The 26,424-nt window shown below is 43.7% G+C and overlaps 1 protein-coding gene and 1 long non-coding RNA gene across 5 annotated transcripts in view; one reads left to right on the plus strand and one right to left on the minus strand.

The window, feature by feature from the left end:
* BACE2 (beta-secretase 2) overlaps positions 1-8,614 on the minus strand; it is a 49,705-nt gene extending 41,091 nt beyond the window's left edge. For all 3 annotated transcript variants that reach the window (XM_063345243.1, XM_063345236.1, XM_063345252.1), the window contains exon 1: positions 8,090-8,614. In XM_063345243.1, coding sequence (XP_063201313.1) covers positions 8,090-8,542 — 453 coding nt within the window. In that variant the 5' untranslated portion in view covers positions 8,543-8,614. The remainder of the gene's footprint in view (positions 1-8,089) is intronic.
* A 1,673-nt stretch (positions 8,615-10,287) lies between these two features.
* On the plus strand, positions 10,288-26,389 carry LOC134524914 (uncharacterized). 2 transcript variants are annotated; one of them, XR_010073636.1, is made up of 6 exons: positions 10,288-10,451; positions 14,107-14,363; positions 15,747-15,845; positions 16,457-16,720; positions 24,573-24,723; positions 26,047-26,389. It is a non-coding gene; the product is annotated as an uncharacterized LOC134524914 (long non-coding RNA). The 2 variants fall into 2 exon arrangements; XR_010073642.1 differs by lacking the exons at positions 24,573-24,723; positions 26,047-26,389 and adding an exon at positions 16,938-17,238.
* The last annotated feature ends 35 nt before the right edge of the window (positions 26,390-26,424 follow it).

A 26,424-nucleotide genomic window follows, 5' to 3' on the forward strand; every position in this document is an offset into this window, starting at 1 on the left:
TCTTTCCATACCATGCTTAAGCAGCATGGTAATATTGCCCTGAAGACCTTCCAAATTGGTATAGCGTGCTCCGTCTTGGAAAGACGGTACAATTTCTTTTGCTGCAAACACTGACAGTCAAGGTTTCTGTATCAACAGCTATCATAACAGAATTTTGGAAGTAAAGTTTCCAATTAGGTAGAAAAAAATGAGAGGGAAAAAATCTCCCTCAAGATTTTGCAAAGTTGCAATTTTGAACATAGATCCGAAGCCTGCAGTCCAAATAGACACCCTAGTACATTATTTTCTATACCAAAACTATTGCCGCCAAAGGCAATCTTCAAAATTTACCTTCTGCTGACCTGATGTATTTTTTTCTTCCCTAATACCACAATAAAACTTTCAAGGGGGGACACACAGGACCCAACCTTCCACATGATGGCTTAGCAGATAAGCCTTTTGTTTCTGTAGAAGGCCCAAACGGCTCATCTTCTCTGGTATGACACTTCTTATGGTAGCAAAGTCAGAAACAGAGAGAGCCTGGGTGGGAGAGAAAATTCTCACACCTGGCCTTGACGTGAGCCTGAGCTGCAGCGCTGCAGCAGGCTCTGTGGTGCCCTTCTATGGACCACTCTTGCAAGGAGATCCACAAGCAAGTACCAAGGAATTATCTGAGAGATGGCCACCAAAAAGATCCGATTACTTTTTCCATGTCAAATGGCAGGAGCTGGCCTTGAACGCGACAAGGCTTACGCTCCCTCCCTCAAGTGGAGAGGTGACTCTCAGTTCTTGAGTTTTCCTCTGTTTTTCTTTAAACCAAAAATGCCAATGGGAAAAAAGCAGCATTATCATGCAGTTTTAGATCCCTAGGAATGAATTAATTTGTGTTTTTAAGGAGGAGAAGCTTACCAAGGGTTACTGCAGCATTAATAACTTTCCTTTTTTAAAATAAGACCAGACTAGGAATGTCTTTGAGACAAGCGTTTGCCCTAAACACATGCAGTCTAGCTTAACAGCAGTTTTTTGGTAGTAAGTAGGTACAAAAATAAACCAGCCATAAAGCTAAGTAAAATCAACTAATTTTAGTACTCACAAGCTGAGCAAAGAGGACAAAATCTGCAAGTAATTTATTTTTCACAATTTCAGATTATTAGTAAGCAGTGGTGAGGGAAAAAAAGGATTGTAGAGTGCAATTACTGTCTTAACAGATTCCCTTCAAAAGAGCCTTTTAATTATGACACATTAATTGTATTCAATGAATTGTAATTTTCACTCAAATAAGATTTTTTTCCCCACCTAGCTTATATTCCTCAAATTCCCTCTCCACCACGCTCCACAGGCTTCAGCTATTTGAGGAGGGCTCTTAAAAAACTGAAACAAAGGTCTGGAACGTCTGTCCCCCGCTGCCCTCCCTGTAAAGTGCTCTTAAGACCTAAAAAGGCAGCGAGAGCAGAAGAAGGAAAGAAGGGCAAAAAGAAGAATGAGGGAAGAACTCTGGGGGGAGGAGAGAGAAGGGGGGGAAAAAGCATTATTTTATCAAGCTTTGGCAAAAGAGGGAGCAAACGTTGACTTTGGCCCCAGGCTTCCTGAAGGCACGAGAGCCAACCATGCTACGTGACTGCTCTCGGATGAGCACGGATGAAAGCCCATCGGACAGCCACACCGGGAGGAAGCCCGCCGAAAGGGCTGGGTCCACAGGCAGAGGAAGGTTCTTTGTGGCCAAACTTTCATCCCAAGGGGGAGAAGTTTGCCAAGCTCCTCGACAAGGCTTTCCGGCAGTTCTAGGCTGCTTGCAGCCTTTGCCGTAGCAAAACCCAAACCCACGGTTGATGCAGAGGTGCTCAAGCTACCTCAGGTTCTGCCAGCAGTACCGGAGCTCACTGCATGTTGCAGAGCCGCCCGGAAAAACACAGTAGATTGCTCCTGTGGAGGTCCCCGTTGTCACAACCAGGCTGTGACCAACCCATGTTAGCTGGTTTCTACTAGGTAGGGTCTTTAACACCACAATGCAATCGCACAGGTGGCTGTGGTGTAGGAATATGCAGAGAAGAGGAGACAGATAGTCATCTAACTCGGTATTTTAAAACTAAGGGAGTTCATGTGCAAAAAATCGCAAATAAAATCTATTTTAGTCCTGGGCTATTTCAAGTGCTTTGAAGGACACTGAACTAAAAGACACAAATGCGAATGTAAAACTTTTGACTTTAATGGCGGTCTGGTACTTGTAAAACACGTACTGCATTTGCTTCACAAGCTCAGATCTACATAGCAAAACCAGGCTGAAAAGCAGCAAGATGTATGACAGTCCCATCAACGGCAGGAAAAAACACTTCATTTTTCTGGGGCAGCTGAGTGCTTAATCTGGGCAGAAATAGGAGCAACAAGTTCCTTCACTCATTTACACAAATTATGTTGTTTAAATCTGTATTTTACAGCCAGTAAGATAAGGGAGAGAGGTACGTCTGATTCATACTGGAGATGCACATGTGCAAGGGTACGCTATTGTATCAGCTTCCTTTTTCAAATGTAGCTATACTTGACAACGACCAGATCACATTTCAGGTCAGGCTCGCTTCACCTACAATAAGTGAGAAATTTTCAAAGATAATAAAATGTGGAGGCAATGTAATAGCTAACGTGTCCTCATGGACTTGAAGCCATAAGTGCCCTTCACAAAAATAAAGACCCCTGCAGGGTGTAGTAGTTTTTAAACCTGTCTTGCCAGACACTATCCCTAGAGGTCACAGCCCTCTGCTTAGAGGAGGGGGAAAAAAACCCAACAAAAAACAACTCCCAAGAAAAAAAAAGACTCCTTCCTTAATAATCCCAAACATACAGGAATTACACATGGGCTTTCTTTTGTCCACCGGTTTGGTTTAATCTCGTTTCTACTCCAAGTTACGTCTAATCTACTCCTTAATAACAGGCAAAACAGTTAATTTGCTGACCTTCTATTTTACTCTTTCTAAATGTAACTAACTGATGCTTTTGCCTTGATAGGGAGTAAGATGCGAGGAGCCGTAAAAAGTGTGAACCTGACACCTATTGCCACCACCCCTGTTCCTCAGAACAGGTCTTCTGCCCTGGCCCACCAGGGTCTGAATGCACGATTGCTGTGATCGGCGACCCTGGATAATAAAGCTTCCACCATTTCTCTGAAGGAGAGAAAGCACCTTTAAAGAAGCAGTTAGTGGGGCTCTCATCCAACTGACCCTGGAAGAGGAGCACATCCTGAGGACCGACCACGATGAGCCTCTTCCATTCAGTGTCACTCTGCACATAGACCTCGCAGGCCACTGCAGCCCACTTATAAACACAGCAAGGCTAAGCCTTGCTACAAAACACAAACTGCTATACTCAGGGCATCTGCATTGTAATTAATACTGGTGTTTTGGGTTATTTTTATAGCAGACACTCCACGACCTCCACGCAGTCCCTTTTGCGAGGGCTAATTTTGTATGGAAGGAGGTGCCAGAATGTTAATTTGTAAAGGCAGGGACCTTTCTGTCAACCCAAACCTGGTATGTTTATTTGCTTTGTCTTTGGTCAAAAATACCTTACACCCCACTGCACCACAGTACATCACTGTATTAGTCCTGTCTTATGACTTTCAGGTCCTTGTCCTTTTTATTTTGCAGGCATACAACAACAACCAAAATCTACCCAACTCATCGTTTAACAACAGGAATATTTCGCATTTCAATAGTACTTCCATTAGAGGGATCTGGGAGGATTTTGATGCCACCACCTCAAAATACACCAGTACACCACAGCACTCATCTTTCCTTCTCAGCCCTTCCTTTTTTTCAGCTTTCATAGAGAGCTCAAAAATAAACACAAAAGACACGTGCAATTATTATTTAAAAAAAGACAGAGAGAGACTTGAGTTGGAGCTTGCCTTCTGGTATTCAAACCTGGAAGGATCACATTTTCAAAACTTCTTGTATCTAGAAAGGCAGTAAACCCCCTTTCATCAAAATTAAGAAAGCAGAGCTTAGCTTCTTAGGGAATAACACAGCTCCAGAAATCAGGCCCTTGTCACCTAATATAGCAAGACTAGTGAAGTGATGAAATTACAAGAGCAGTCGAATCTTTCCTCACGGTCTTCATTCCGTCCAACACTCAGGAAATAAGAGCTATCAACAATTAAGGAAGAATGGCTGGCGTGTTAAGAAATCGCTAGTGTGTGTGTTCATCACCTTCAAAATACCAAGCTATAAATTATACGAGTCCATAACACACTTGAGGTGTCTAATATAGGTCTTTTATCCTTCTTTTCTCTAAAGCTGGAGGAGATTGAAGGAAAGATAACCTCCCAACAATTAGATGGAAACGGGAATTTCCCAATGTTCATGTTGACCTTAAAACTTCAGAGCAAGTTTGCAGGACAGGTTTTTGCTCACCCCCTGCACAGAACAAACTGCCATTAGGAAAAACCATAAACAAAACCTCTTCATGCGTAGAATGAAAAATTGACGCTGAAATTTCAAGAAGGAGCCATGGCATTCAGCGCACAAGTCAGATCCTATCGTGGTTTCAATCACCTGCTAATCAGACCACAGCTACGTGACTCTCAGCTCTCAGGAGGCACATGGCCAGCCTCTCTTTGCAATGAAGTTGCAGGAATAACATTTACCCGGTCTCAATAAAACCACAACTTGGAAACGCAGTGGGACTGGCAGGACTGCCTCTGCCTCACACAAGGAAGACTAGCACAAGAGGCAAGATGAGGCAACAGTGCTTTCTTTGCAAACATTTAATGCAGTCCAGATGGACTTCAAGAAAGCTGTGAAGAACATGGGGTGCTTTAAGAATTTGACTATTCTATTGGTCAAAACCTCGTAGGAGAAACAAAATTAATACGAACAGAACTGCAGTGAAGACAGTGAAAAAACCCTAAATGATCTCTGATTCAATTCCTCACAGTGCTTATAATCTCAGGGCAGGCAAAATAATAAAAGATAGAGCAAAGGAATTCCATCAGATTATTTAAAGAAATAAGAAGTAAGAGCAGTGCACACGGTTCATATTGGGCACTTGCCACCTCTTATTTAAAAATGGAATTGGAAGAAGTGCACCTATACAGACAGGTGTAAAGCACATAATCCATCAGAAGCAGGGCACATAATAATACATCCATGAAATAAGAGACCAATACAGCACACTCTTCAATACGATAGACCTTCTTTTTCACCTTTCACATGATTCTTAAGTAGATCTGCCTGTGAATGCATGAGAATTAATAGGGGTAATGGCAGTTGACACCGACCTGGTAGACCAGGAGGTCTGATATGGTTAGGAAGCATACTATGTTATAAAACTGGAAATGATCACAAACACTTTGGCTGCAAACACTTTGCAAAACTGGATTGCCTGCACTGAAATTTCCTCCCTTGAAAATAAAATAAATTTAACTTCCCACAGTTGCTCTATTTTTATATCGTCAGAACAAGTATTTCAGAACTGCCATTGTGAAACTCAGTTCTGTGCTGTGTTTATCTGCTATATGACAAATCAGAATTGGAACGAAAGCCAAACAGTGTGCCTTAAACGACCTGAAAAACTAAAGTCTTCTGTAGTAGCTTCCTTCCAAGAACAGAAATTAAAAAAGGAAAATTTCTAAAAATGCAATTGAGCAGTGAAGCGAGCTCAGTAGTGCTGAAATCTTTCACAAATGCTCATTCCTCACACTGGCACAGTAGCTTTCAACACTTCACACACACACTTTCAAAGTTACCAGGCACCAACACTGTCGTAACCGCGACATTAAGTCTTGTGCCTCTTCTTACAACCTATTTGGTCTTGGTCCACCACTGCCTTGTTTGCATTTACCCATCCCCTCTCTGCAGCTCTGCCGTCCGCCTTTCTGCTCCAACAGCAGGGAAGTGAAGCAGTGCAGCTCTGCAGCTCTTCTTCGTTGCCAGCATCCTTCTTCCTCCTTGGCAAAATGTCCTTGGCATTACCCTGTGTGAGGGCTCAGCTGTCCTGGGAGAGGCCTGGGTGAGGATGGGGAAAAAGTCCCATGCCAGAGTGGTGCAAGAGTAAAGGAAGGTATCCAAGCATCACTTGACATTGCAGCTTCTGGCTTGAGGCAAAGTCGGGTTGGGAGGAGCATTTAAATCAGTAAGAGGCATCTCTCTACACAATCATGGCCCATTCTGACTCCAGTGACTACTTGCCCGAGGAGTTTAACATGATCCCAACACTCGGCAGTATTGAGATACTTGCTTTTAGTATCAGCACTGTGAGGGATTCAAGTAGCACTAGCCTGTAGTGGCTTTGGAGCTTGGTACTATTCACCGCAAAGCAGAAAAACAACAAGTACATTTGTGATCTTTAAGTCTTCCAGTTTCAGGCAGGGAAAGAGATAACAAATTCGTCTCCATCAAAAGTACTGAATAAATTTTAACTGCATCTACTGAGTCACTACATGCCAAGATCTGATTTTAGAAACACAAGCACATTTATAACCTTACTTACAACCTCGGTGGGCCTACCCGTGAATAAAATTTCACATGTGCTAAACACCAGTGGCGGTCTTTTAAATAATTAACTTTGCAAGAACTCAGAACTAGTTCAAAATAGTAAAAGCTTTGCAACCAGGTTCAGAGCTTTTTTTCAGATGGAAAAAAAATCACTGAGGCAAGTTTGTCTGAAACCTTACATCACATGTAATACAAGTAATACTAGCTGTTAAGTGTAAGTGAAGCCTCCAGGTGCACTGAGGGCAGCATATTTCTCCCTCTTAGACCTCCAGTCACATTATCAAAAGCCTGTCATATTACTCCTTCTCCATTTCTTCCAATTTCAGAATCCCCCTAGATGCGTAAGGATATGCTTGATAGTCACTTTCTCTACCTAAAATTATTTTTTTCATTTAAGACATACTGAATTGGATTATTAGTCCAATCAAATGTGGTATCTTGATTCTGGCAGAAACCAATATTGAACATTCCCTGGAGTAATGAAGCGCACACAACGCCACACTAATAGAACTAGTCAAATATGCAGCACACAACATGGAAGAAAAATTATTTCATGGCCTCTGTGGCTATCAGGCCACACCTTGATACATCAGACCTAGTTAGCTTTTCTGTTTTGTTTGGTTTTGGTTGTTTTTTTTAAATTCCATTTATTGATCATAAAACAAAGCCACCCTTTCTCAATACACGTATTGATCCTACCGTCATACATTTCAATTAAAGTGACGATGTGGACAATCCTCTCAACATTCAAGGTGTAAAAAGAGAAAGAGCTCATAGAAGTCCAAAAACGTAACAACTGCTGAACACTCTCTGTTGGCTACGCATTTTGCCATCCCTTGGCTTTTTATTACGGAGAGGAGCTAAAGCAGAAGAATAAGGATTTTTTTTTTTTTTTTTGTACACTGGGAACGCAAAGACCTAAACTCCCACAGCAAACACAAAGTTCTGAGGGAAAGCCCCGAGGGCTTTCAGGAAATTAATCCCCGCTCAGCTGACTAGTCATCCCCACCAGCAGCCCAGCACCGCTCCTCCTGGGATCTCATGACACAGATGAAAGAGCAACCACAGTGCAAAAAACTTCAGCAACGCTGGTGAAGGCAGTTGGAGGAGATTTAAGGAAACACGGTCTATTTGAAAACAATATTCAAAACACACACGCTCTTTGTGTTATTAATGAATAACACATGAATTCCCGAAAGAAGGGGCTGGTTTTGCCTAGACATCAACTTACTTCAGCGGGAAGATTTCGAGTGCTTCTCCCGGGAGGGGGGGGGGGGGTAGCGGGAGGTTCTATCAAAGCACCCAATCACAATGCAAAGCAGTTTAACAAAAAAATAAAATAAAGGAATAATAATAATAGAAGCCGCCTGTGAGTCAAAACCCCACGAGACAGCATGAAACCGGGCACCGGCTCCGAAGGAGCTCCGCGACCCCGCCGCTCTCCCTCCCGGGGACCCGGCGACGCCTCCCGCCCGGCCCGTGGAAACTCGCTGCTGCCGCCGCCGCCGCTCCCCCGCACCGGCACCGTCTTTCGGGGAGAAAGTTGCATTTGGGAGAAGTTTGCCCGCCCCATTCCCTTCCTTCCCCTTCCCCCCAAGCCCGCAGCCCCCCGCCCCCGCTCCTACCGCCTGCGGCGGGGTCCCGATCAGTATCTCCAGGTAGTAGCCGCGGCCGGAGTCTCCCTGCAGGTTTTCCACCATGGCTAAAAAGTTGAGGGTCCCCACCGGATCCGAGGCCAAGGCCAAGCCGTCCGCGCCGCCCTGAGGATCCTGTTGCCGACTACCGCTCCCCGGCCGCAGCACCACCGGGGCTGGCGGCGACCCGCCGGGGGCGGCCGGGTGGGACACGCGGAGCGGGAGGGAGAAGAAAGCCCGGCAGAGCCCCGCGGTGCCGGCCAGAAGGAGCAGGAGGCCGGGAGCCGCCAGCGGCTTCCCCATCCCGGCGGCAGCGCCGGGGGCCGGGGTCGCTTCCCAACTGCAGCGGCCGCCTGGCTGCCAGACTGGAGCAGCCAGGGGGAGGAGGAGGAGGAGAAGGAGGAGGAAGAAGAAGGGAGCGGCTTCCCCACGCCCCGGTTTCATCTCCCCCCTCCCCCAAACCGAGCTCCTCCTCGCGTTTCTCCCGCACGGCCCCCGAGAAGCCGGAGCGGCCGGAGCCCCGGCCGCTCCGGCTTCTCGGGGGCCGTGCGGGAAAGTTGCTCCGACGCCGGTACCCACGGGAGAAACTTCCCGGCTCGGCTGAGCCCAGCCCGCAGCCCCGCTAACGGAGCGTGACGGCACGGCGGGGAGGAAAGTTTCACGAAAGCCTTAAAGGGAAGGCGGCGGGGCGGGCAGGGCGAGCGGGGAGCCGCGCCGGGGGCGAGCGGGGCTCCGGTCTCCTCCATGGGGCGCCGCGGGTCTCAGGACGCCGCGGGAGCTGAGGCAGCGGCGGGGCAGGAGATGATGGAGAAGGAGGAGGAGGGGGCGCGGAGCGAACGCGGAGCCGGGTCTGGGGATCCGCGCCCGCGGCGACCGGAGCTCTGGTCCCCTCCCTGGAGCGCCGCGGGTCTCAGGACCCCGCGGGAGCTGAGGCAGCGGCAGGGTAGGGTGTTGATGATGATGAGGATGATGAGGAGGAGGAGGTGGGAGCACGTAGCCGGGTCCGGGGATGCCGGCGCGGGTGGTTGTGGCAGCGTGTGGCCGTGGCGCGGGTGACAGCGGCGGCATCTGGTGTGAGGAGCGGGTGTCTGGAAATTCATCTGCTGTAATAGTAAGGGCAAGGCATGAAAGACGTCTGCTTGTTAGAAAGCCTGCAGGGCTTTAAATGTCTCCATCATGCATGGAATTAATAACAGCAGTCAAGTGCGGCCTTTCGAAAGATGGGAACACTTTGGATGGAATTAGTCTCTACACCTTCGGAGTAATGACAGTGCCAGATAGATCATTACATGGAGCAGATAGTCCAAAAGCCTTGCAAAATAACACTGGGCAAGTCTAAGCAGAGTCATTTGGTGTGTGTTTGTTCCTGACCCTTACCCCCATCCTGTGTAGTAGATAAAGTGAAAAACATCCAGCCCAAGTCATGCGTATTCTCAGTATCCCCTCACGAATTTGCTGTCCTGGGCAACCACCTGGTCTGTCCTAGTGTGTAAGTCTGCTCCAAACTGCATGAACTGAGATCCCTCCCCTGCCATAGTAAAGAGCGAGGGCTCCCTCCCTCATTTCCTTGAGAGAGAATAGTCTTCTGCGAGATTTTCAAGTGTTTCACAGGTATTAAATGAAGTTTCCCTAGGAGGTGGGTAGTACTCGTGTTCACTCCCAGGAAGGCTGAGTAAACTATTTGCTGGAAGGGTACTCTGGTGAGGCTGTTATTCATAGCCATTGCCAGAGCTGCTTGCAGAGGATAATCCTTAAAAAGAAATGGGAGCCCACCTACCCTCGCTGAAGGAAAACAAGGTGTTTTCACTTTTTTCACTGATGTTTTCAATACTCTAGCTCTCGGTCACTTATAATCTGGAACCCTTGCTCTCAGTAGCTCCTCCCTTAGATCAGTTCAGTGGCTCCAGTGCAGTTGAGTGCTTTCCCCTGCACCCACGGCAGGAGATGGATGCTGTCCCTGTCCCTGCTGCTGAGAGAGCGCTCTGCAAAGAGGAGGAAAGCGCTATAAAACTTCGCTTTTCTGCAGCTGGGGAGGTGGGAGGCCTGCGAGGGGCTTGGCCTGGCTGGGGACTTGGGTAGAGGGCATCGATGAAACTTGCGCTCAGGAGGTTGTTTTACTTGTGGGAAACTCCGCATCTCGGTAAAAGGTGAAAAGGTGCAAACTTTCGCCGCCGCAGGAAGCTTTCTATTTGCCTGACAAGTAGGAATGTGAAATATTGCAGTCCTGCTATGTCTCGTCTCACCTGCTCTACGCATTTCTACAGGAAAATGGCTGCTCCAGGCTGATGGCAGCTGAACACCTGAGGGAGTGGCAGCGTGGCTCACACAGAGAGGTTATCTCCAGGGTGCTCCGGTAATGGCTTTTTTTCTAATGTAGCTGGGATAGTGACAGGTTATGCTGTAAGGCCTGTCTAGTCGGAGCTGAAGCTTCAGGGGAATTAAAATGCTTAGGGCTCTTCATGGGTGAGCTGAAAACTGGAGAAGTGCCCCCGCCCCTTTGGAAAAGGAAATGTGAAAAGTAATCAGGAGTATAATTGAACACCCCCTCAGAGTGGTAGGGATGTATTTATAACAGTCAGAAGCTATATACATTTTGTTTTAATTCTTTTACAGTAGAGTAAGTCTTCCCCCTTGCCACTGTTGCTAAGATACGTTACCATACTTCTGTGTAAAGCAATCCCGGTCAAAAGAAGTGCGTAGTTTTCAAAGTATAGAAGATATAGCATAGTTCAAGAGAAAACTTGTCTTTTTTTCATACTGTTTGTTAGAAGTTATTCTTGTCCTGTTTTCCACAGACCTAGACAGTTCTTGTAGTAAATGCACATCAGACAGCTGCTGCCTATGAAGTGGTATGCGCGTAACGTTTCTGTCCTCCCATCGCATCATCACAGCAGGGCTCGTGTTCGTGCAGTAGTGTGTTGTGAGGTTTCTGCCTTGCCTCGTCTGCTCCTTTATTTACCTAAGAATCTGGTAAGGCTTACACTGTGCCAAGTGCAGGTGCGTAGTCCCAATGCATTTATGAACAAGGGCAGGAATGGGCCTTAAAAGAGCAATGTAAACAACTGCTTTTGAAAGAAGACATTATAGAGTCCTCCCAGAGAGCTGAACGTAACTATATCCAAAACATTCCTCGGAGGGGAAATCATCTGTATGCAATGAAAGCCACTACAGTCAATGTGCACATTTATTTCTTTGTGTATCACATCCAGAAAATAAATGAAACGCTAGAAATAGACACAAGTTTAAGTGTCTGTACTCCTTGTTGACGAGAATATTTGGAGAATCTTTTTTCTGTATTTTTGTTATTCCAAATATGTACTCTTTGAGTAAATAATTAAAAAAAATAATCTTTCAATATCAGCCCTTGTGAATAGGTCTTTCTAAAAAGTCATTTGTCCAAATATAAGTTTGCAGGTATATCTTGACTTTGATCCAGCTCTGCATTAATTTAATTTGACGGTATTGTGGTGTTTTGAACCTTGAGCCACTTGACAGTGAATTAACATATGTCTCTATAACATAACCTTCCACCAGTATTTACAGAATACAGTGCATCATAAAAATGCAACCGCTCTGTGTTATGGACAAGGTACATTAACTAAGTCAGAAGGACGGTTGCTATATGGAGATGTTAAATCAGGACTGTTGAGAAAACAAGCAGGAATGGAGAAGGTGGCTGAAGATGCAGAGGAAGTGCTGGAGGTGATCTGAGCAGAGGAACTCTGGGTGGCTAAAAAGAGCTCCTCTCCTTCCAAAAGAGGAAGCTATTAGGGGACTGCTCAGACCGAGGCGGTTCGCTGCTGTGCATCTGCAGAAGTCAGGCTGACCTATGCTATTGTTATGCGATGATAAGGGCAGATGGACATGAAATAAAGACTTCTGTTCTAAAATTGCTTTGTCTACTTTCTGTGTTTCTACTGTTAGCATAATCAATACTTCAGTTTTAAGAAGACTGATTGCTCTTTACCGCTAATTGCACACTGGTACTGAAACAAACCCGACTGGACCTGCAGTGTAGGTAGCCTTAGGAGCAGGGAGATTTTGGTCTTCCTGGACCTGACTGGGAAATGGTCTTCTCTGTCTGTGGTTTTTTTTCTATGTTGCTGGTAATGTTGCTGGTAAATGATAGAACAGTAAACGATCAAGTGGCAGCAGAGGCCACAAGATTTGGCTGTGTTGCATGTCTGCCAAGGCAGTATGTCTTTGAAGGTGATGAACAAACCAGGGATGGAAGATGTGCCACCCGTGAAAGCTATTCCAGTGGTACTGCTAGGGCTCTAGTAGCACCTCCTGTGCCAAAGTGAGGGCTTGGGCAGTTCTGGGGCTTGTTGAAGGACTGAGCATAGGTACCATGTATAGAGCTCATCCAAAATGAATCTTGTGGCTGGGGATTATGTGGTTGGGGATATAGGTGCAAATGTTTAGTGCCCTTCATCTCTTTACTGTGAGTAGAGAATCTGTGGATAGGGGTGTCACCTTTGATCACTGTCTGTGCAATTAGTTTTCTGAATGATGATACGTGGCTACAACTTTGGCTACAGTTGAACATGTAAGATGTTGAAGATCCATCTGTCTTCTATGAAAGTTCCATTAAAAATTCCTTAGTTACTGCTGAAGGCATGTAATCACTAGTGGAGCCTGGCTGAGCTGGTCTCAAAAGTCATCCCAAGACTTTGTTTTGTGGTAGAGACTGTCACCCAGTTGGGTGATGACATCCTTATTTTGTGTCTTCTTCTCTGGAGTAAGGCCCTCTGCTGCAGCAAGATTTCACAGGATGTGAACTTCTCTCCATTTGGAGCATGAGGCCCTTTCCCCTATAGAAATCTCTGCCTCCAAATATTTTCTTTCTTCCCTGGGTCTTCCAGTCCACACGTGCAACGCCTTTTCTTCTGTCCTACCTCATCCTTTTTCTCTGACAAAGTGGTGTGTCCCCAATCAAAGGGAAGAGATGCAAAAACCAGCTTGCTTTCTGCTTTTCCCAGTGCTAGAGCAGAGGAGCTGTGCAGAAGCCACTATCCCTCCTTTGTGGAAAGGAGTAGGAGCAAAGGAAGGGGAGGCAGAAGCACAGCTGCAGGTCCAAGTGGATCAAAGTTTACTTACTGGGCTTAAAGGGCAGCTCAGAGCAGAGGTCAAGGTTAGGGTCATAGACATCCTGACAATACAATGCTGTCGATATGTTTGATACTGTGTTTTGTCTGGGTTTTTTTATCACCTTTTGTTTAAATCTCGCTAGCGGTGGGCCTGGTGTTGCTCATTGCTATCTGGGAGAGTGCCCGTTTGAGCTTCTGCCCCACATCTGAGGCAGCCTGCAGAATTCTTGATGAATACATCGACTGCTCTCAGAAAAGTGTTTTTTCTCCTTAGAAAGCTTTGCAGGCTTCCTCAACTCTATTCTCTAGCTGGCACCACAGAAGAAATAATTTGTGGGTTAGACCTTAAAATGATCCAGTATCGACCTTCTGATTCCAGACCTTCCTACACCACAAACAGCAATGGTTATAAATTTATAAACTATGAAAAATTAAACATGCGGTGTACTATAACGGCACTTTAAAAACAACACATTGAGACTTGGCACGTACTACTGAGATTACTCAGGTACTTTCATAAACATGCAGGGCTTCAATCCATTTGCCCAGCACTAGTAGACTATTCATTTATTGTTAATAGTTAAGAGTAGTAGGAATTGCTTGTTAGTGGATGTTCAGGAAACTAATCGGCTTGGTCAAGACTTTTCAGAAGTGCTTAGACTTCCACAGTGTTTGCTGGGAAGTGGAGGACATGGGATAGAGAGTCCTCCTGGAAGTCTAGACAGTAGTCACTTTGGGAAGGTAAACACATGGAGTACAGTTTTGTTCCAACCCACCTGCGTACCAGATGTTCAACAAGGAGATTACAGGCATGCTCCTGTCTGCACTCCACTTAAAAGCTGCATTCAGGAATGTTTTTTTAAAATAAGTTTGTCATTTAATAGAGCTGTGGGTCTATATTTATGCCCATTATTGCAGAGACTGAGGAATTTTGTGATGGACCACGTTGTCTGAACAGCCAGCCTTAAGTTGAGACGTTGCTTGCTGTCTGCATTTTCCTTGTGGTAGCCTGCGTAACCACTTCAGACTGGAGATTTCAAGAAAGGAAGGATCTCATGCATGGCAAAATTAGTTCCTGCAGCCTGTCTTTATAACTTGCTGGGTTTTTTTGGTCCACCTTGCTTTATCACCCTGGTGCTGGCCATGGCAGAGCCTCTGAAGACTGGATGCTGCAGGTATTTTTTACCATAATCTATAAAGATCTGCATTTTCCTTAACTTGGGTTTCTCAACTCAGTGACTGCCAGCTGGACACAGAGCTTCTTTCCTTCCTTTCCTTTCCTCCTTGAGCAGTAAATTTCTGGATTCTAGTTTAGATACACTGCTATAGTAAATAAAATCTGAAATACTGAAGGCTGAGCCTGAACCACAGACTTCAGACCAAGTGTCTGAGTGACACTTGGGTGAAGGAGAATTTGGAATGACAACCTAGGTACATGTAATTAGTAGGATTAATAAAAGATTTGTTAAAAATCCCCTTTGTTTTGATAAAAGATTATTTGCAATCTGACAATGAGTTCTTTATTTTTTCTTTTTGGCTTTTTAGTCTTGAAATTATACTTTGTTTATAAATTTTGCCTTTTTTTGGTCCGAAATAGTAACAGCAACATGGGTCAAGTCTTCATCCCACTGGAAACAAAATTATTATACTGGTCCCAGTGACCTTGTTCTAAATAACCTATTCTATATCCCATTTGTTTCTAATAAAAAAAAAGAAAACAACCCCAAACTTGAGCTCTGTTTTTCAAAAATTCTTAGAAAGATTGAAGTTTTTCACTTTGTGCACATAAAGATAACTATGTGCATGAAAAATGAATATGTTACTAGCAAAGTAGTCTGCAAGCACGGAAACATTCTTGTCATCTAAGCCACGGGGAAAACCCAGTGCATCTAAGAAAGGTTTGCAGCTATCAGCTTTGTAAAATAAGGTCTTGTCGTTATGCTTCTGGGCCTCTGGAGACCTCTGAAATGCTTTATTGGGGCTAGAGAAAGGTGAAATGCAATTGTGTTTTACAGAATGAACTCCAATGGCAACTGTAATGCTTAGTTCATGATGTACCAGGGTATATTTAGCCTTTTGAGTGTTTGTGCTAATGATAAGCCCCAAATGCTACTTAAAACTCACACCTGCTTGAAAAAAACTGATAATGAACTGTTTTCAGCTGTGAGTGATGGACTTTCTGCAAGATAGAGCTAAAAAATGGTTTAGGTGCTTAAGGTTAAATAAGTCAATTATTAAAAGGACTGTTATCCTACAGTTGCCTGGTAATGACAGTAGATGAAATGGTCCAGATAAAATATGTCCTAAGGCAAAATACACTGATCCTGTTCTAAAAAAATGAGAAAGATCTGTGATCTTAGAAAGTTTGATTACATTATTAATGTATAAAATGTTACGTGCCTTTGCACTTCAATTTTTCTCTGTCTTTACAATAGTTCATTATTCCTCATCAGATGCAGGCTTATAGGTCTTCTCATAATTTATGTCTCCTGCCGTTTGTTTCAAGTATCCAACAATGAGAATAATTATGCTTGCCTTTTGGTATTCTTTGTTTTCAGGAAACAATGCATCAGGGAGGCTGTTTCAGAGATGCAGACTCTCAAAGGCAGCCAGCCAAAAGAGGCAGAAGTCTGAAAAAAGAGCTTAAAAAACTCCAGGTGATTCTTCCCTCATTTGTAATTGTAGAGCCCACTGAAGTAAGCTAGATTGATTTGCTGCTTATAAGGGCAAGATCTAGCCATTTCACTTCAATTTTTCTTTCCTTCCTAATAGTTTATACTATTTCTTATGTTGGGCATCAGAAATATATTACTTGGAGCTGGTTGCACGATTTCTGGTTGATAATGCCCAGAACCTCAAATTAGAGAAGCTTATAACTTTGCTGAAGTTTTTTTGGGCTGCAGCTTTGCCAAGGACTCATCCTATTTTCTGCAAGTTTGTTCCTGGCCTTTCTGAGTAACGTATTGGAGAAAAGCATATTGTTCTGCAGCTTAAAAAAAATATCAGTCCGTTTTGGGGTATTTCCATGTGAGAAGCAGATCTGGAACGTCCGGGTATGAGGGGAAAAGACTCAAAGGAAAGTTGCCTATCTATGAGGTATATCTCTTCAATTGTTTTCATAACAACAAATCTGAGCATGGTCATAGTTATTATCCTATTAAAAATCAGTTTACACGTGCTCAGTGGCAACCCATCTAGCAGTTAATTTCTTCCAGGGGCCCCTTTAACACTGAACACATTCTGTCTCTTTGTTGGTCTTCACCTTCAGGCTGGAGAGCACTGTTTGGTCCTGGTGTGGGGCTCAGTAAGACTTTCTTTGGAGTTACTGCTCTTGGGCGCTGCAGTGCTGGGTACAGGGACTGAGATTGCAGATGTGACAACAGACCTCTCAGGAGAGTTCTGGAGGAGAAGACAGCTTCCATACTGAAATGGAGCAGGACTTGGCCTGTCATGCACAGGGGTGTGGACAGAAGAGCTGTGACAGCACAAATGGACCCGCACATGGCATGACTCGGAGGGAAAAAAAGGGCAAGTATGTTGGAATGACAGGAACAGGCTATTAGCGCAGAGTGGAAGAGCCCACGGTAACTTTAAAACACTTCTTACCAAATGAGGATAAGAGTGCCTGAATGATGATGTGGCTTGTTAACTAATTAAGATTTCCCATAAAGGAATATGTTCTGTCTTTTTTTGAGAGCAACTAGACCTTCTGGATTCTTACAGGCGTGTCATTGCTTTTTCCTTCATAGTCTCTCTCTGCTGGATGACTTTATTGACTGCATTTTAATACCTTTTGAAGAACCACACAAAAAAACCCCTTCACGGTACTCTGGTCTCCATGGCAAAGGTTTGGCTGCTATTGCTTTTGAATATGAATTTCAGGATATAGTACTGATAATCCTATTAGTCTGTCTAGGAAACAAAAAAATAAGAAATAGAAGTTGACTCAATGTTGGAGGAAATCTCCTTTATTAGACTTGTATGAGAATACATGTTTCAAAGAGAAAAAGCATTCAAGAATGGCTGTTTCATCTTTCTGGGGTCTCATGTAGGCTGAAGTGCCATATTCTGAGCATTTAAAAGGACTGACTAAGTTTTTGGTTACCTTATATTAGCAATACCCTTGTCCATCTCCTGTACTCTATTAACACTTGGGTAAACGTTACCCATTTATAACAAAAGAGAGCTATAACATGCGGTTTGGGTTCACTCCACCATGTATAAGCAGACTCTGCTTTAAATAGTTAATAATAATCATTTGGATTTTAGGAAAGTTGGCAGGAATGCCTTCTGCTAGGTGACCTTTGCAAATGCATCTGCTGCTGCTACATGGAGTACCTAAGAAGATGGTGTTTACCGTACTGGTTCCCTCCTGGGAGCTGGGAAAGAGGACACAGCAGCTCTTTGAGGCTTGGCAGAAGATAATCAGAGATGTCACTCCCCACTCCATTCCTGCCAAATACAATTAGAACTTTTGCTGAGGAGGAAATCATTTAGGGGTTGAACTTAAATCTTAGAAGGGAATTTAAGACACATGTGAAATACTTAATTTTCTGGAGCTGATGCTGTAAGCAGAATGTAGGTACTAGTAATAGAGTAGAATTTGTTTTTCTTGCAATGAATACAAGGTATAAAGTGTTTATTGACTTTAAAAGAAAAACTGAACAAACAGAATAAAGAAGAAAGCATGCATGGCTGCTTTGAAGGAAAGAATGTTTTTATTTCATACTTTGAAGAAATTGTTCAAGTAGTTCAGCCGTGTAAAAATGTGACCCCTCTAATGCTGCCAAGGGCAGTGAGATCAGGGATAATCTGCTGAGGAAATGCAGCTCACGCAAGCCAAAAGGAGAGTTTTAAACTTACAACATGAATTTTTCCAAGAGTGAAGCATGTGCAGAAGGGGAGACTTGTACTGTTCTTTGCTTGCTGAGGAATCTCATTACCTGTTTTGAGGACCGTTCTCTCCGCTCTTCACTGTAGATGCATGTGGATGTGAGAGAGAATCTGAAGTATCTTCTCCCTCCATACTCCCTTTTCTTCCCAGTTAAAAGCTCCATATAAGAGTAAAGCAGCTTTAGGAAAGTGATGTAAAAGTTACATTTCGTCTTGCATTATTCTTCTTCCAAAAGAATTGCAGGTAACTGCTAGAAAAAGTGTGGACCAAATTGGTACATTGCAGCATCATTACATGGTGATACAGAAATCGATGCTCTCATCTTTGCTGTAGTAACGGGTGATGTGCGCTTGCCAGCCTTATCATGATTCTGAAGGTGTGCAAGGTATTATTCATATTAGTGTGGTACTGTAGTGCCCTGTATACTGCTGCATACACACTCTGACTCCCAGTTCCCACTGTAAAATTTAGGCAGTGAGAAGGAAGAAGAATGGACGGAGACCATTTCCTCCTTACCCATCCCTTGCAGATCAGTGTTGCCAGGTCTGTGTAGTTCTGTGAATACCGAAGGGAAGTGTCTGAAGGAAGGGTTCTGTTGCATAGGGTTCTCGCATCAACTTGAGATAGATGAAGTCTCATAGAGCAGGTCTTTCTTATTAGAGAGAGAGGGAGAGAAACCCCCTTCAACACACTGCTTCTCCTGAAATGTCATTGACTTCTTGTCCTTGTTGTATTATCCCTGTTGTGAAAAACTCTAGTGAAATTGCTCAGTAGTCCCTTGCGGTTCCAAATATAAGGTCCTATTTAAAACGGTCTAACCCCCTAGCGTGATGTGGAGGTACCCTCTGGCCATGCCTAGTTTTGTGCTTCCAGGCTTGCTGTCTGGAAGGACAGTGAATCTGGTCTTCAGGATGACTTTTCCTAGGACAGTGTGGGCATACATATTATGTGGTATAGAATATTAAATGACTTTTTGTTTAAGCTCTTCGAGTGATAGGCTATAATACCAGTTAGTCGCATGAGGAGCTTAGTGAAAGTGTATTTACTACTGTTTGTGAAGAACTAGTGCGCTACGATACAGGCATCATAGAAAAGCTCAAAGGCAGGATTTGGGTGACGTGATAATTAACTCCTGGAGCACCCACTGAACAGTGAGGATGAAAGGTCATCTTGACTAGTTGTACATTTAGTGATTGCCGCCCACCTGGTGAGCTCAATGAGGAAGAGGTCCTGCAGAAAAAAATTAATGCGATAATGGTGCTAAATAATAATTAGTAAAAAGGGAGGGACCCTGAGAGAAAGCTATACTGACAACTTGAATTCTGACTTTAATTTAGTGCTTGACTACATGTCCTTAATGTTCTTTTGAAGTAGTTCTGGCATACACATGCCCATGTTTATCTATGTACACGCACCCTCTTTTCAAACCCCTGTAGTCCAAAGAATAATTCTCAAGTTTTAGCGGGGACAAGGGGAAAGCTCCCTTTGTACTTAGGGACATGAAATGATTCTGTTAATTTTTTCCCCCTGGGGAAATCTGAGTCAGTGAAAACATGGGATTATAATGGAATATCTCTTCTGTATAGTTTTGACTCTTACAAGTATTGCTGTACTGGAATTCACTAATGACTAAAGAACAACCAATTCTGAGTGACTGCTGAACATTGCCCAGGGGCCCTATAGGTCAACTTAAAACAAAAATGAAGAATGCTTTATTTATTTAAAACTGCAGCAAAACCAGATTTAGGTATGTTGCTACTGAAACTATCAAGGTACCTATGATGCACTTACCTATTATTTTTGTTCATCTACAGGGGTTATTTCTCTAAGACATGTACAAGGACATAACTAATGTTACTTTAACTCTTTCAAGTTTGATTGATCGGTGGTTGTGTCTTATGCTTTCTTCAGTTGCACAGAGAGTTTATCAGTGCTTTCTCTTCCTTAGCTCCGATTCCTTTTTCTCCACATATTTCTTTGTAAACTTAAAATGGTTTCCTATCGTATGAGCTGGCTTCAACATTTTTTTTGTAAAGGCAATAACATTGCTTTCTAAAGCATCTTTTTATTCTATGGACAACAGAGTAGAGGAGTCTATGTCTTGTTCTCATCCTTGCCCTGTAACTTATTTTGGCTATAGTCACTCAGCACTTCCATTCTCTTGTTTTCCAAGTCTTCCCTAGAGCTGTTTGTGCTACAGCTGAAGTCTATAAGGTCAAAATATCAGTTTTCTTGAGTGAACAGTGATGATGTTGTAGCAGGGGAAAATGGTGGTGCTATACTTCTCTGCACCTCATGCTTTGTTCCTTTACTCTCCTGTATGACTGCTTTGCCCCAGAGAAGACAAGAGAAACCCCAGACACAAGTTAGTGGAATTCACCAAGTTATGAACGCACCGAGTTAGAAAGAGATTCTGCAGGAAAGAAATGTAACCTTAACAATGATCCCGAAGCATTAAAGGATGAGCCACTTTTTAGCACTTTGCCCTTCAATACTCTCGCTCTGTGTCATTCTACTACCAGACATCCTTGCTTTGCTCAGGAATCAAATAGCCAGCACTATGTTTGCCACAGCAGTTTGTTTCCTTTTTCTTCATTATCATGGTGCTGGGCTTTCAGTTCACCTTTCTTCCAACCTGACTGACTGACTCTGCTCAAGTTTTTCGCAGTTTTGAGGTGCTTCTCTTAGCAATGTGCCCAGGGTGTTGTTTTTGGTTTCTGTGTTATCTTTATATTTACCCTATCAGCAGTACTTTTGCTCCTGGACAGTGATATTGGTATGCTCATAGCACCCAGGTATGTTCCTTCTTGCTTGTCTGCTCATGTACTCATCAATAATTCTGTTTCTACCTCCCTTATCTCCCTCTTGGAAAGATACAACTGCTTTAAAGATAACAAAAACAGAAATTCTTTTCTTCCCGTCTGATTCTCACTATTCATCTTTCTTTTCTCTCTAGCAATGCTTGTGTCATTTTTGTTGCTATTGCCAAGAAAATACCTTTTTAAAAAACAGTGATGCTCTTCTCTGGACCCTTCTGTCCCACACTATCAAAACAGGCATGTATATTTTTAAGCACAGTTCACTGTGATTCTTAATTTTGGTTCAGTGGGTAAGCCCTTCCATGTATCTCTTGTTTTGTGCCTCAACATCAACCATATTATCTATGCCTATTTTTTCATTTCCCTACCTACCCTCTGCAGTCTCTTAAAGCTCATACAAATCAGACTGATTTTTCACTTTTCCCTGTTCCGCATGATCCCCATCTTTTCTGAAGACTACCCGTTGTTAGTCTAACCTTATCCTGATTATGGCTGTTCTGTTTATTCTTCTCAGCTCCCTCACTGCCTGCCAATTCAAATTTTTCATTTTAGCACACTTTTCTCATTCCTTGCTTTTTCTACATCATGCTTTTCTCATCTTGTCCTTTGGAATTTTTTCATTAACTCCTTTCACTTCTTGTTTGTTTCCATAGCTTAAATCTCTTCTTAAAAGGAGTTTCTGTGTTTTGCTACTTAATCCCAAGCATACTGTTTCTCATGGATCAGCATTGCTTCTTTTCTTTACTAGGCTGCACTACCCTGGAAGGTATTGAGCTTGCCTGATGTTTTTATGTTTTTGTTGCTGTTTATTTCTTTATATAATCTTCCTCCAAGTGTCATATTGAAAACCGTTACAAGCGGTATGGGCCTTTTATTTCCAGATTCATCATTATTCTGCTTCTGCTCAGAACTAGGGTAATTTTAGGATTATATTTCCCAGAAAGACAAAAGTATATAAGAATACTTCTTTTGAAAGGGATCAAAGCTATAAGAACCCACGAGCATCTTATTTGTGCCTCAAAAATGATTGCATTGGGCAATCCAACTGTGGAAGGGAGAGGAAAACTTTGGAGAGGCTTAAAGGCCCAGCTAAATGTAACGCCTTGGGCTGCGGACAGTGTCTTGGCCTTCTTTTATCCCATGCATTTTCATCCCATGTACCAAATACGGTTGGTCACAGTTTTCAAAAGTGCTGAATGAGCCACAAGGAGAAAGAAAAAGACTACAAAACCATGCTCCATGGGTGCCTGGAAGCCTGGAGGCAGAACCGAACTGTGAAAGTCAAAGTAAAATACTTCTGGTTTGGGGATTCACCATATTGTATAGGGTCCTGATTTCATGTCGAGTCTTTCTGGATTTGATGTCCTGGAGACAGATACTTTTGGTGCAAGTTTCCCCTTTCACTAAAAAAACCCCACATTTTTCTATCCTTTACATCTCTAGAGCAAAGAACATTTGATGTGACTATGTCTGAAAGGTTCATAAACTAGAATGTGGTTGTTGTATGAAGTCTTTTAAAATTTTTATTATTTTTTTTTTAAATCATATTATGATTTTTAAATGCATCTTCTTGATTTGAGGGACAGGTGATTTGTCATTTGCCATCACAGTCAGAGTTTGACAGTACTGGATGCAAATTCCTCTCATTCCTGCCAGAGCTGAGGAGATGTGGAAGGATCACTTCCTTTGGTAGGGCTTTGTAATAGGAGGGAAGGAGGAGGAGAGGAGTATTTCCATAGGAAAATCAATGAAGAAGCTGGATTTATATGATGCAATAATATGGGGGACAGGCCTCCTCATGTACAAACCGAGGAAACTGGGAGAGAGTTATGGGAAACTGTTTCATGTGGAGACATGTCTGTGAGGATAAAGATCTCTTAAAATGCTCTTAACTGTAGCTAAATCTGAAGTGGGCCTATGCCTCTGGTTCAGAAGTGTGAAGCTTGGAGACCTGTAATAAAGCATGCAGGCTCTTTAAAGACCTGGAAGGATGCCTGGCTCCCCTGTGCAATTCAGTGATGCGCAGCTGCAAGGATTTAGACCAAGCATTTGATTTCCTGTCTGGCTTGCAGGAACGAGCATAGGAAGAGAGGGGAGAATGACAGAGATTCTCAGAAATGGAAAGGAAAGCTTCGGATAAGGGAAGCCTGAGGGATCTTGGTCTTCATTGTAGAGAGCTGCCCTGGGCTTTTTGTGGGGGGAGAAAAGGACAGATAGGGGAGTCAAATAAGAAGAGCTGGTCAGGACATATCTCACTAGGGTGTCATGATGCTCATTATCATGGAAGATGACACCAGTCTGTGGCCACTTTCAATATGTTATGAAAACAGTGGGCCGAGTTCAGGGGCTCTGATAGCCAATTTACTGCTGCTTCCTTGACACCTCAGAAGACCGCCTAGATGCAGAAGTAGTTCAGCCCATGTAGGGGAATTCTTTAGTTTGAATGGCAGATGGCAGATCACTGTTATAGTGCTTTTGGACCTTGACCAGTATGGGTGGGTGCTGCTATGCTGAACCAGGCAGATTTGTTGGCCTTGGGAACATCTGTCCTCTGGTCCCCTGAAAGATGTAGACAGACCTGAAACTATGAGATGAATGTAGACTGATGAAACTGGTCTGCATGCTGGACTCAACATGTGGACCTTTCTCTGTCTCCTGCACTGCAGGGTGTTGTATTGTCTTCACTCACAAAATAGCTCTGAAAGAAGTTTTGCTCCAGGAGAAAAACCTCTCTGAAGTATAGTTTCTTCCATGCTGTGAAAGTGTTCATGCAGACTCACAGCTGGGCTGCATTAAGAATAAATTATAGGAATTGGCAGTTAGTCTCATTGGGCTAATTTGGGATTAAGGGGTGTGAAGGAAGAGATTTGCACATGCTTCCTGCACACCTGCAATAGCAAGGGAGTATTTGTTTTGGGGTGCCTGCACACCTCTCTGGGCAAAAGTCACAATGTGGCATTCTGTCATGTCAGCAGTGGGTTCTTATTTTCCTCCTTGTCTTCTTACACAGACATATTCAAAAGCCATGAAATCATTAGGTGCATTTTAGGCATTTCAGTCCAAACTATGATCCTGAGGACCTTGTGCTTGTTACTATTGAAACTTGGAGACTGCTGAGTTCTTTTGTCTTCCCTGGCATTTTGCTCCCCTGAAATATACCTGAATGAATGTCTCTGCATACACAGAGACACAATCACTTCAATATCATAGAATCATGGAAAAATCTGGTTGGAAAGGACTCTTGGAGGTAGGGAGATCAGGCTCCCACTTGCAGTCATAGTATTCCTGACACTAGGTTCTGCCCAGCCAAGTCCTCCAGTAAACCCCTGAGGATTGAGAATCCATGCCCTCTCTGGGCAGTGTGTTTCAGCGCTGTGCCACACTTTCCTGTGGAGGAAATATTTCCTATTGTCCAACCTGAACCTCACAAAATGTAACTCGTGGGTGTTGCCCCTTGTGTTATTGACTGGTACTGCGGGGAAAGGTTTGGCTGTGTCACCTTTGTAACTGTCTTTCAAGTTGTTGTAAACTGCTGTGGGATCTCCCCTTAGCCTCTTGTTGGCAAAAGCAAAACTCAGCTCCCCTCATCATCTTGTCACAGGCCCTGTGTTTGTGAATCCGGATGAGGGTAGCCTGGCAGCCCTCTGCCAGCCCCTCTTCTCTTTCTGCAGATCCCTGTTGAACTGGGCTCCCACAGCTGGACACAGTCTATTCCAGGTATGGTCTCACCAGTGCTGACCAGAGAGAGAGCATGAGTTCCTTGGATATGATGTCCGTGGCCCTCCGAGTATGGCCTGGTGTGAGGTTTGCTGTATGCACAGGGTGAGTATGATGTTGGCTTTTATTCAGCCTAGTGTCCACCATCACCCCAAGTCCTTTTGACTCCTTTTCAGTTGCTTCCCAGTCTGTCCTGATGCATGGAGTTTCCTCTCAGCTACAAATCCTTTGGATTCAAGCTCTACCGTTCAGCATGTCAACTACTCCCCTTTTCCTGCCCTGATTTCGCATAGGTGGTAGACAGGGGCCTTGGTATCACATCAGCCAGTACTTTCGACGCTCTTTGGTAAATTCTGCAGATCGGGATTAGCTTTACTGTAAAATCTGCAACCAGTTGTTCTCCTGCTGTTGATTGTCCTCCTTCCCAAACTCTGTGGTGAGTACAAAGGAATTGGACAAGGCTTTAACTTTGAAGAGTAGCATTGAATATATTGTCACTTTTCGTATTGTCCGTCTCTGTGCCTGCACTGAAGTACACTCTATCTGTGCATGCACTGTTGGGATACACTCAGAGAGTCGTTAGTGTAAACTGCCAATGTTAATTTAAAAAATTATAGCTTTGCATTGTGGCAGACTGGCCCTGTTTGTAGTACTCAAAACTCTCTCTTAGCTGAGGTACAGCATGTTCTGTCTGAAAATGTCTGTTGAAAATGTCTCAGGCAAGCTTCATTTTGATGAAACAATCATGCTACTACAACTGCATCTAATGCAAAAGAATGTGCATCAGTGTTAAAGGTTTTCCTTGAGTTTTTATATGGTTTCAGAGCACAGTAATACTGATACAACGACCATGGCTCAGCTGGTACATGGTAATTTGTTAACTTGCAATGTTGCAGTCCTCAGAGTGCTTTGGAGGAGGCTGCACAAAAGTAATGTGAAGGGAGACAGACTAGTCCTTCATACTCAGGACATTTGTTATGTTTAGGGTGTTTGTGTTCCCACCAGGGCAAGGGCAACAGAACTGTGTGAGACTGACAGCCTCCCTTGTTTTACTTCTACTGATAAGTAATGATCCAAAAAAGAGTTGACCAGGCCAGTCTACTATCATCTGAAACAAGAGATAATCAAGTTATCTGAGAGGTCAGAAGAATTTGATGGCAGTGGACCATAACTGCAGTATGAAGGCATGCTTCTGCACAATGGGAACCTTAAACGTAGTACTTGTGTAACTTGGTAAAGAGTTCAGATTAAAAGATTATGAAACAAGCCTTTTTTTTTTTTCCCTGAAACTCTTTCCCACTTCAAAGAACAAGTTTCCTTAAAAGAATGAAAGGCAGAGAATTCATAACAAACAAGTCAAACCGCAAGTGTTTTGTGTAATAGTGACCTGCTGCAGGCAACAAAGATGAAGGTCTCATTTCCTCATAGGACAGGAACTGAGGACTGCTGAGGAAGCCACAGTGGATCGTGCGCCTTCTGAGCTCAGAGCCTGGCAAACATCCACCCAACACCTGGCAGAAGCTGGAGTGGTTTCGGGGAAGCTTTAGTTACCTGCTAGGTCCCTGGGCCCCTTGTTGCTATGTGAAGGAGAAAGAGGCTGGATCTACAAGCCATGCTGCCCTTTTGTGTCCCACATGCCAGCATCATCTCAATGGACCCTCCTTCGGCAGGAATTGGGAGAAGTGCCAACAAAAGGCCATTGTGTTAGCTTTTCCTGGTGGAAAAATAAGCCTTGTGTAAAGTCTCATGTTGCCTTGTACTATTTCTGCCGTTCCACAACATCAAAAGGTAAGGTTTGTGTCTATC

The sequence above is a fragment of the Chroicocephalus ridibundus genome, chromosome 1 (genome assembly GCF_963924245.1).
Source record: "Chroicocephalus ridibundus chromosome 1, bChrRid1.1, whole genome shotgun sequence".
Lineage (NCBI taxonomy): Eukaryota > Metazoa > Chordata > Aves > Charadriiformes > Laridae > Chroicocephalus > Chroicocephalus ridibundus.